At 54.7% G+C, this 11,647-nt stretch overlaps 1 protein-coding gene across 1 annotated transcript; it reads right to left on the bottom strand.

Annotated features, from left to right (window-relative positions):
• Positions 1–8,508: 8,508 nt before the first annotated feature.
• Positions 8,509–9,688, bottom strand: Cx3cr1 (C-X3-C motif chemokine receptor 1). The gene is given in 2 exon segments (XM_048334486.1): positions 8,509–9,462; positions 9,464–9,688. Coding segments are annotated over 2 exon segments (1,179 nt in total).
• Positions 9,689–11,647: the final 1,959 nt, after the last annotated feature.

The raw sequence follows: 11,647 nt of genomic DNA on the forward strand, positions 1-11,647 counted from the left end.
GTCAGGTGTGGGGGGTGTCAGGTGTGGGGTGTGTCAGGTGTGGGGGGTGTCAGGTGTGGGGTGTGTCAGGTGTGGGGGGTGTCAGGTGTGGGGCGTGTCAGGTGTGGGGGTGTCAGGTGTGGGGCGTGTCAGGTGTGGGGGGTGTCAGGTGTGGGGTGTGTCAGGTGTGGGGGGTGTCAGGTGTGGGGCGTGTCAGGTGTGCGGGTGTCAGGTGTGGGGGCGTGTCAGGTGTGGGGTGTGTCAGGTGTGCGTGGCTGTGTGAGGCACGCCCGTGCGTGTGTGAGGCGAGTGAGTGGGCACGCGTGTCCGTGCGTGTCACCGAGCCGGGGCTGAGTCACGGGCTCTTCCCGCCGTGACTCGGGCGGGCGGGCGGGCGGGCGGGGGAGGGCGGCGCGGGGGGCCGGTTATTTCTGACCCCTGGAGTCACCGGCGGCCCGTGAGTCACGGCAGAGGCGCCGGCCTCCTCCCGGCTGCCCGCCCGGGCGGTGGGGCCCCAGCCCGGAGGCCGGAAACCTGGAGGCCCAGCCTCGGCCTCACACACCGGCCTGGGCCAGGTCACACCCCTGAGGATCCTGCACACCGCAGGGGTGAGGCCCTCTCACCTCCGTGACCCCAGCCGGGTCGCCTTCCCTCCCTCCCTCCCCTCCCTCCCTCCCTCCCTCCCTCCCTCCCTTCTTTCCTTCCTTTCCTCCCTCCCTCCCTCCCTCCCTCCCTCCCTCCCTCCCTCCCTCCCTTCCTTCTCCCTCCCTTCCCTCCTTCCTTCTCCCTTCCTTCTTTCTTCTCCCTTACTCTCCCTCCCTCATTCCTTCCTTTCCTTTCTTTCATTCTGTCCTTCTTTCTCTCTCTCTCTCTCCTTCCTGCCTTCTCCCTCCCTTCCCTTTCCTTATTTAATTTCTTGATCAGTCCTGGGGCTTGAACTCAGGGCCTGGGCGCTGTCCCTGAGCTTCTTTTCCTAAGGCTGGCACTCCACCACCTGAGCCACAGTGACATTTCCGGCTTTTTTTTTTTTTTTTTTACTGTTCATTGGTGATGAGAGTCTCGTGGACTTTCCTGCTCAGGCTGGCTTCGAACTGCGATCCTCTAGATCTTCTAGAGCTCAGCCTTCTGGTAACAGGCTTGAGATCTATATCTATCTATCTATCTATCTATCTATCTATCTATCTATCTATCTCCATCTATCTGTCCATCTATCTATCTATCTATCTATCTATATCCATCTATCTGTCCATCCATCCATCCATCCATCCATCTCTATATCTATCTATCCATCTGTCCATCCATCCAGCCATCTCTCTATATCTATCTATCCATCTGTCCATCCATCCATCCATCTCTCCGTCTCTCTATCCATCTATCTGTCTATCTATCTATCTCTACCCATCTACCTGTCCGTCCATCCATCCATCTCTTCGTCTCACTATCCATATATCTGTCTATCTATGTATCTATGTATCTATGTATCTATGTATCTATCTATCTATCTATCTATCTATCTATCTCTATCTACTTATCTAGTCATTGCTGAAGCTTGAACTCAGGGCCTCAGGCTCAGGCCTGGCGCTTCTGCGTCCTGACCTGTGAAAGGTTTCAGCACTAGGTGGCGCTGTCGGAAGGTGAAAGAACTTCGGGGTTTGGGGGGTTTTGTGTTTGTTAGGTCCCCTTCCTCTTCTGTCTCTTCTCCTCAGCTCACAACACCAGAGAAAGTGCTGGTCTCAAACTTCTGCCGCCACGCGTGGTGGGGGCCCGGGTGACAGGGAGAATCTGTCACTGGTTGTGATCTATAGAACTTTTCTCCTTGTAAACCAAGCTGAACCTTTGTTCTTTTTCATTATTATTGATTGATATTATTTTATTTTATTTTTTTTCAGTGCTGAACTCAGGGCCTGAGCACTGTCCCTGGCTTCTTTTTGCTCAAGGCTAGCACTCTACCTCTTGAGTCACAGCGCCACTTCTGGCTTTGTCTGTGTCTGCGGTGCTGAGGAATCGAACCCAGGGCTTCATGCATGCTAGGCGAGCACGCTACCACTATTATTTGATTTTACTTTATTTCTGGTGCCGGTCCTCGGGTCTTGAACTCAGGGCCTGGGCGCTGTCCCTGAACTCTTTTGCTCAAGGCTAGCGCTCTACCACATCGAATCACAGTTCCTCCCAAGCTTTTGGCTGGTGGTTTCATTGGAGAGCAGAGTCTCATGGACTTTCCTGCCAGGGCTGGCTTGGAACTGCGATCCTTTAGGTCTCAGCCTCCTGACAGGCCAGTGCTGCTGGCACCCCGAGTTCTTGAACTCCTCTTGGATGATCTCAGTGATTATTTGTGCCATGCACTCTGGGCCTTGCGTGTTTGATCTTTATGTTGTTCAGCATGTCTTGGGGACGGTGCTTGGTGCTTGGTACCCTGGGAACTTGGCCTTTGTGCCAAGTCAACAGCAAACTGGAGAAGGGAGCCGGGAGGTGTGGACAAGATGTGTGCAAAAAAAAATTAAAAAGCCCCATAGAAGAATTCACGGAACTGTGAGTGTAGAAGTGCTGACTGTGGTCTCTCTCTCAGTCCCTGACTAGGAAACACAACCCACCAAGGCCAGACACTTGGTCATTCAGCGTTCATTCCTCTTCCCCTTCCAACTTTCTAGCAGCCGTCCATTGAACATGGAGAATCTCACAGACAATGTTCCTTCCCTGGGGCCCGGCCTCCAACCTCCATCCTCTAGATCTCAGCCTCCACTGGCAGCAGCCATGCTGATTGGGAGGGGGAAGGGAAATTCAAGTTGCTCAGGAAGGTTTGGAAAAGCTTGTAGATGAGGGGCCAGGGCCGGGGGGGGGGGGGGTAACTCCAGATTGCTGGAAATCTCTACATATGCGGAGAGGAACGAGGTTCAAGGCCTGCTCTGTGAAGAGAAGGGTACTTCGTAAGTGGTAAATCAAGGCTCAGGGTTGCAGCCTTTGGAGCTGTGGCAGGGGACAATTATTACTTTTTTTTTTCTCCTGTCTTGCTTCCTCTCTCCTTAAAATAGATCTCCGTCCAGCCGGCCTGGGTTCTTTTGCCAGACACAAGCCACCCTGGGGTTGGTTGGTTGGGATTTATTTATCTGGGTTCCCATCCTGCAAATAGAAGTGCTTGCTAAGGGTTTAGCACAGCAGATCTTAAAGACACACAGCTGGCTTTCATGTTGGCTGAGTTTTTAAAAAAATAGAAAAGAATTTAAAAAAAAAAATCACCAAGATGACCAGTACAGAGGGAGACCTGAGCAAAGAAGAATGGAGGAAGAGAGGCAGGGGCATGGAAGTGCTAGGCCAGCCCCGGGCTATGTGGAGACACTTTAATTTCACAATACACAAAGAGGGGCTGGGAAGGTGGCTCAGTGGTAGAGTGCTCGCTTAGCATGCATGAAGGCCTGGGTTCGATTCCTCAGCACCACACACACAGAAAAAGCCAGAAGTGGCGCTGTGGCTCAAGTGCAGAGTCCTAGCATTGAGCAAAAGAAGCTGGGGGACAGTGCTCAGGTCCTGAGACCAAGGCCCAGGACTAGAAAGAAGAGAGAGGAAGAAAAAAAATAACCAAACAGGTAACGAAGTACAAAATTTATACTCTATGGAACATGATCTAAAGAAATTAAATAGAAATAAATGGAAAAAATTTCTGTGTGTATAGGTCAGGATTCAATATAGTGTCTACTTTTTTTTTCTTGTGTAAGTCCTAGGACTTGAACTCTGGGCCTGGGCACTGTTTCTGAGCTGCTTTTACACAATGCTTTTACTCAAGGCTAGCTCTCTACCACTTGAGCCACGGCTCCACTTCTGGTTTTCTGGTGGTTTCATTGGAGTCTCATGGATTTTCCTGCCTGGGCTGGCTTTGAACCAAGATCCTCAGATCTCAGCCTCCTGAGTAGCTAGGATGACAGGTGTGAGCCACCAGTAACCCAGCTCAATATAGTGTCTTTGCTGGCTGCCCAGGGCTCATGGCCTGTCATCCCAGCCTCTCAGGAGGCTGAGATCTGGAGGATCTCAGTTCAAAGCCAGCCCGGGGCAGGAAAGTCTGTGAGGACTCTTATCTCCAATGAAGCCACCAGAAAACCGAAGTGGAGCCGTGGCTCGAATGATAGAGCTTGAACACAGAGAAAGATCAGGGACAGTGCCCAGGCCCTGAGTTCAAGCCCCAGGATTAGCATGCACACACATATTGAAATTTAAAAAACGAAAGAAATACAGTCAAATCTCACTTCTCACCCACACCCAGGATGAATAATTTTTAAAAATCAGATAAGAAGTGAGACGGAGGAAGTAGAGGCAGAATCCACACGTGCAAGCTGGCAGCTGTGGCTACCATTTGTTGTGTGTGTGTGTGTGTGTGTATTTCTTGCCAGTCCTGGTGCTTGAACTCAGGGGGCTGAGCACTGTCCCTGAGCGTCTTTTGCTCAAGGCTAGCACTCTACCTCTTGAGCCACAGCACCACTTCTGGCCTTTACTGTGTCTGTGGTGCTGAGGAATCGAACCCAGGGCTTCGTGCATGCAAGGCGAGCATGCTACCACTAGGCCACCTTTCCCAGTCTCCTAAACTTGTTTTCGGAAGGCAGAGAATCCACACCCAGAGCCCCTCCTCCTTCTCTTTTGGCGCCTATAATTCCCGCAAATTCAATGTCATCCCAAAGCTGTATTTTTAATGTAATTCAGGTATGCGTTCCTGTTTGTAAATGCCAGATTACAAAAAAATAAATAACGAAAGAAGGCAGAGAGGATGGAGGGGAGTTGGGGGGGGGGGGGTTGATGGGAATGAATGGCACACGTGTGTGGAAATGTCACACTACTCCCCTTCCCTTACACAACTAATGGTGGGGTAGCGGCTTTAAAAATTAACAATGAGGGGCTGGGAATGTGGCCTAGTGGTAGAGCACTCGCCTCGTATGCATGAAGCCCTGGGTTCGATTCCCCAGCACCACATATATAGAAAAGGCCAGAAGTGGCGCTGTGGCTCACGTGGTAGAGTGCTAGCCTTGAGCTAAAAGAAGCTCAGGGACAGTGCTCAGGTCCTGAGTTCAAGCCCCAGAACCGGCACATAACACAAAGACACACACCCCCACCCCCACCAAGGAGCACTGTGTCCCCCCTCTCGCCCTCTTTGGGGTGCTGTGTTCTTGGAATGGGGGGGTGTGGGGAGGAGGGGTGGGTCCTGTTTCCTGAGCCCCTAGCGCTGGGCGATGGCTGTCACGTTGGGCTGGGAGGTGTGAAAGGCACACCCGGGCGCGTGTGAGAGGCGTGGTGTGCAGGCGGCTTCTACGCCTTCCTCCGCAGAGACCCCCAGCGGCTAGGGACAAGAGCGGCCATGCAAATGAGGGGCGTGGCTATGCAAATGAAGGCAGCCTATAGGTAAACGAGGGCTCGAGATGTGTAAATGAAGGCAAATGACGGCTGCACATATGTAATTGTGGGTAACAGATATGTAAAAGACAGCAACATATGTGTAAATGTGGCCGCAGATATGTAAATGTGGGTGACCTATGTGTAAAGGAGGGGCAACATGTATGTAAAGGGGACTGCACATATGTAAATGAGGGTTCCAGATATGTAAATACTGGCAATGGATAGATGCAAGTGGGCTGGTATGTAAATGATAGCATCTACTATGCAAATGAGGGCAACCTATATGCAAATGGTGGCCACCAATGTTTAGCCTCTTGGCCAGGAGACTCCCCAGGCCCCGGGTTCGAGAACCACCACTGTCCCATGCACAGAGCAAGATCACAGTGCAGGCTGTGGACGCTAAAGACAAATTGATGTTGTTTTTGTCTTTTCTTTGCTAGTCCTGGGGCTTGAACTTGGGGCCTGGGCGCTGTCCCTGAGCTTCTTTGGCTCATGAGTGGTGCTCTACCACTTGAGCGACAGATCTAGCCTTTTGCTGCTTCACTGGACACCACCCTGGCTTCCCTGCCCAGGGCTGGCAGGGCTGACAGGCCTGAGCTGCCTGAAATGGACGGAAATCACCCAGCAGCACCCGTGGGGCTCACCCCCCACCTCTTCTCCTTTCGCTTCCTGGTGTTGAATGAGCCCCTGGAAGGCATAGAAATTTCCACATGAAGAATAAGAAAGTAGTTGGAGCTGTGGCTCAAGTGGTAGAGCACCAGCCTTGAGTAGAATAAGCTCATGAGAGCTCAAGGCCCTGAGTTCGAGCCCCAGCTAAGGCTCACAGAAGGTGGAATTCTTTTTTGTTGTTGTTGTTTTCGGTGGACTCGAACTCAAGGCCTAGGCCTGGTTCACAAAGCTAAACAAACAGAAAAGGCCCGGGCACCGTCCCTAGCTAAGCTTTTACGCGCTTAAGTAGCCAGCCACCCTTGGTTCTTTCTGGAAAACTCAATGCAGCTAAGTAAGTCCTGCCTGTTATCCGTCCCTCTGTCTCCCAGGCCTGGTTGAGAATTAGCTGTGAAAGCAAAACAAAAATCTGCAACTCAAAACCCCAAAAGGGGAAGTGTTGGGCTTTTCTCAGCCTCCTCTTACCCCTCACCCCAGTCCCCAACAATAGAAATTCATGTCACCCCAAAGGAAAGCTCTCAAACAGGCAGAGGACAAAGAGGAGGGTTTTGAACCCAGGGCAGGGTCGGGGAGGCTGAGATCTGGAGGATCAGGGTTCAAAGCCAGCCTGGGCAGGAAAAGTCTGTGAGGTTCTGATATGTACCCAATGTCATCTGTGAGGCTGGGCTGGGCAGCGGACCCCTCCACCCCCAACCCGTTAAGACGCCTTCATCAGGGAGGGAAGAAGAGAACTATGCCATGTGGTTTTGGCTTTAAGTGATCCATGTGAATCTGGGCCCCAAATGACTCACGGAGCGCGAGATTGCGGGGTGCCTTTTCCTCTTCAGCGAGGTGAACAACCACACCCCCAGATCTGTGGATTTCCTACCGCACCCACTCCCTACCCAGCGCCTCCTACCAGGCAAAACAGAGATATATGAAGTTCATATTGGTAGCTTATGTATTTATGCTTCTATTTTGTCTGTTGGTGTCTACCTTTATATATTTGGTTTTTTGCCAGTCCTGGGCCTTGAACTCAAGGCCTGGGCACTGTCCCTGAGCTTTGCTTTTGCTCAAGGCTAGCACTCTACCACTTGACCCACAGCGCTTCCGGCTTTTTCTGTGTCTGTGGTGCTGAGGAATCGAACCCAGGGCTTCATGGGTGCTAGGCGAGCGCTCTACCACTAGGCCACATTCCCAGCCCATATATATTTATCCATATATATGAATGGTATGAATATATGTTAAATGTGCTTATGTTTATATTTTTATATATTGTCTATAATAAACATAACATAGGGCTGGGGATATGGCCTAGTGGCAAGAGTGCTTGCCTTGTATACATGAGGCCCTGGGTTCAATTCCCCAGCACCACATATACAGAAAATGGCCAGAAGTGGCGCTGTGGCTCAAGTGGCAGAGTGCTAGCCTTGCGCAAAAAAAAAAAAAAAAGAAGCCAGGGACAGTGCTCAGGCCCTGAGTCCAAGCCCCAGGACTGGCCAAAAAAATCACATAGTAAATATATTTTATACAGTACATATTTACAAGTTTATATTTAATATATATTAAAGATATTAGAGATAGTTATATACTAAAGATATATTTGTATGTTGAAATATATTTGTATATAGATTATATGTGTGTGTTTTATATATCTATGGTTTATACATTTATATATGTTAAATAGCTATTTATATATTATATACTACATACTTATTGGCTGGGAAGGTGGCTTAGTGGTAGAGTGCTCGCCTTGCATGCATGAAGCCCTGGGTTCGATTCCTCAGCACCACAGACACAGAAGAAGCCGGAAGTGGCGCTGTGGCTCAAGTGGCAGAGTGCTAGCCTTGAGCAAAAAGAAGCCAGGGACAGTGCTCAGGCCCTGAGTCCAAGCCCCAGGACTGGCAAAAAATTAAAAAGGAGGGAGGGAGGAAGGGACACCAAGATGCCCCAATGTATATCTATCACTCCTGGAAAGGAACTCCTGTAACCAAAATAACTGAGATGGGGGAAGATGCCGTCCCGCCTGGATTGTGTTCAGCCAGGGAAGGGAATGGTGAAGGAACTGGTTTATTCGTTTCCATCATGCACTCAACAAACCCCCAGGACCGCACTGGCCGCACCTCTGTCTCCCCGCATGCTGGGAGAAGCTTCTAGAACCACCATCTCCAAGACGATCCCGAGAGCCTGAGCCACACCGGTAGCTCCCTGCTGTCATCCCAGCTCCTCAGGAGGCTGGAGGATGGTGGTTCGAGGCCAGCCTCGGGGCAGGAAGGTCCTTTCCCCCACCCACCCCCCACACCCCACACCCCCAGACTCTCTTCTGCAGCAAGAAGAACAACAGCAACAACAACAACGAGGAGGAACAATAAGAGCAACGAGGAAGGCAGTCAGGGGAGCTGCGGCGCCGTGGCTCCCGGCGTTAGGAAGCTAAGCCCTGAAGCTCAAGGGTCCTGAGTTCGAGCCCCGGGGTGGGTCCTGGCAGAAGCGGATATCCGGGTGGGGAAGAGTTCAGAGCAGCACCGACTCCTGACCCTCGCTGGTGATCTGGGTGCAGCCGACGGTCCCCAGGGTGCTGTCGGGCCAGAGGGCCGAGGACGCCGCGCGTGGGGGGCCTGCGTGGCCTGCGTGGCCTGCGTGGCCGCCGCCGCCGCCGGGCCGCGCGCGGCAGCAGCGGGCGCATGCGCAGACGCCGCCCAGCCACTTCCGGGCCAGGTGGCCGAGGTAGCCGCGGAACCTGCGGCCGGCGAAGGCGTAGATGAAGGGGTTGAGGCAGCAGTGGGTGAAGGCGAGGGTCTCGCTCACCATGAGCCCCAGCCTCAGGTCGCGCTGGAGGGGGCAGCTGGGGAAGAGGCCGAAGGCGCCGCGCAGGGTCTCGAGGAAGAGCAGCACGTGGTAGGGCGTCCAGAAGAGCAGGAAGACGAGCGCCACGAGCAGCACCAGGCGCGCGGCGCGGGCCCTGCGCGGGTCCGCGCAGGCGCACAGGGCGCGGAGCACGCGGCCGTAGCAGAAGCCCATGACGAGCACGGGCAGCGCGAAGCCCAGCACGTTGGCCTCGAGGTGGCGCAGCACGGGCCACACGGACCGCAGGTCGTCCGGGTAATCGCCCAGGCACTCGCGGGCCTTGCTGCCCGTGAACATGAACTGGGGGGCGGCGGCCAACATGGCGGCGGCCCAGACGCCCAGGCTGAGGGTCACGCCGCGGGGCACGGAGCGGAGCGGGGTCAAGCGCGCCGCCGCCGGCCGCACGACGGCCAGGTAGCGCTCGACGCTGAGCAGCGTGAGGAAGAAGACGGAGCCGAAGAGGCCCACGAAGAAGAGCGCGGTGGCCAGGCGGCAGGCGGCGTGCGGCAGGCCCCGCGCGCTCGCCGCGTACCGCGCCCACAGCGGCAGCGTGGCCGCCAGCAGCAGGTCGGCCGCCGCCAGGTTGAGCAGGTAGACGTCGGTGGCGCTGCGGGGGGCAGCCCGGCCCCCGGCCTCGGTCCCCGCCGCCGCTGCCCAGCGCCAGCAGCACCAGCGCGTTGCCCACCAGGCCCGCGGCGAACACCACGGAGTACAGCGCGGGCAGGAAGACCGAGCCGAAGGCCACCAGGTCGTCCTGCGCGCACGCCTCGGCCTCCTCGTCGTACTCGAAGCCGTCGTAGCCGTCGTAGTAGTCGGGTAGGGAGGTCGCCGTCGTCGTCGTCGTCATCGTGATGGCCGCCGCCTAGGATGGGGAAAGGGGCGGGGGGGGGGGGGGCGGATAGGGTCACAGGGGTCAGGCAGATGGGAGGAGAGGGAGGGTTCAAAGCCTCCCCCCCACCCCCACTACCCCCAGGCCTGGGAGACTCTGATCTCCACCTGCCCGTGGCTCCCGCCTGTCATCCCAGCTCCTCAGGAAGGCTGAGATCTGAGGACCATGGTTCAAAGCCCCCAGGGAGACTCTGATCTTCCCCCCCCCCCCCATGGCTCCTCAGGAAGGCTGAGATCTGAGGACCATGGTTCAAAGCCCCCAGGGAGACTCTGATCTCCCCCCCCCCCCCCATGGCTCCTCAGGAAGGCTGACCTCTGAGGACCATGGTTCAAAGCCCCCAGAGAGACTCTGATCTCCAAGGAAACTGGAAGTGGAGCTGTGACTCAAGGGGTAGGTAGAGTGCAAAGAGCTCCAGAGCTGCTCTGCAAGTTCAAGCCCCAGGACCGGCTCAAACGAGCACGACGACGATGATGATGATGATGATGACGGCCAGAAGAATCTTCTCCATGGCCCGAGGGCTTGGAGGAAGAAAGGAAGGCATAAATATGGGCCAAGATCCCGCTAGATTTCCCATGTTCCCATCATCATCGTCATCATCATCATTATTTGCCAGGCTTGGGGCTTGAACTCAGGGCCCTGGTGACAGGCGGGACCCCCCCCTCCTCCAACCTGAGCACTGTCCCTGGCTTCATGCATGCCAGGCGAGCACTCTACCACTAAGCCACGTTCCCAGTCCTAATATTAATTGGTTGTCAGGGTTTGAACTCAGGGCCCGGGTGACAGGCGGGAGTCTCCTCCCCCCCTCCCTTGTCCCCCTCCAGGAGCTTCAGTTTGTTGAGTGGCTTTGACACACAAGCACCTGGGGTTGAATTCCACCCTTAACCCTAACCACCACCACCACCACCACCCCCGCCCCCAGGTGTGTCTGCCTACCTTTGAGGGGAGAGGAGGAGGAGGTGCCTCCTGTCAATCAGAGACACCTGGCAGGCTGGACGCTCACCCCCCCAAAGCAGGGGAGTCTTTGCTTCTCTCTCCCCAGCACTTCTTGGCAGGCATCTTTATTTGGCACATTGGCCAATCGCCTGGGGTTTCCTGTCAGGGCTGTCTATGTTTAGACGCTGCGGCCAGCAGAGCTTAGGAGCTGCAGGCTGCAGACCCGGCTGTGCCCCGAGAGAAGGCAGGGAGGGCCCCGATTGGAAATTGGAGGGCTGGTCGGGGAGGCTGAGATCTGGAGGATCGCGGTTCCAAGCCAGCCCAGGCAGGGAAAGAGCCACAGTCCCGCTTCCAGCTTTTTCCCCAGTAGTTTATTGGAGATCAGAGTCTCCTGGACTTTCCTACCCGGGCTGGCTTTGAACCGTGGTCCTCAGATCTCAGCCTCCTGAGGAGCTGGGATGACAGGAGGGAGCCACAGGCATGTCCCAAGGAGAATAGCTCCTGGGAGTCCCCCAGGTGGCCTCTACGGCCCCTCAGGGCCAGATGGCTGGGTGAAGTCAACTTAGGTGGGAATAAATAAGAAGGAATTATTATATTACTACTACTACTACTTTTTGCTTCTTTGGATCAAGTTAATAGCGCCCTAGTGTCTGAGATGTCAGGAAATTAAACCTGAAAGGCAGGCTGGTGGGCATGCAAATGAGAGGGGTGGGGCATGCAAATGAGGCATGGCAGGCCTGAAGAGCGTGGGACCCTGGGGGCGGTGGGTGGGAGGGGAGAAGGGTTCTGTTGGAAACGTCGGTCGGGGAGATGTGGGAGAATTCTGCGTGAGGTCTTAAGAGTGAGGGACCATGGGGGTGCAGACTGGGTGTGGGAAAAGGAGGTGGGGTGAGGGCCCGGTCATGGGGCGCTCACCGCAAGTTCAATGTGTACAAGGAGTGGGGGGGCAGCAGGGCCCAGCAGGTGTGTATTTCTTGAGTCCTT

This window comes from Perognathus longimembris, chromosome 26 (genome assembly GCF_023159225.1).
Source record: "Perognathus longimembris pacificus isolate PPM17 chromosome 26, ASM2315922v1, whole genome shotgun sequence".
In the NCBI taxonomy this organism is placed as follows: domain Eukaryota; kingdom Metazoa; phylum Chordata; class Mammalia; order Rodentia; family Heteromyidae; genus Perognathus; species Perognathus longimembris.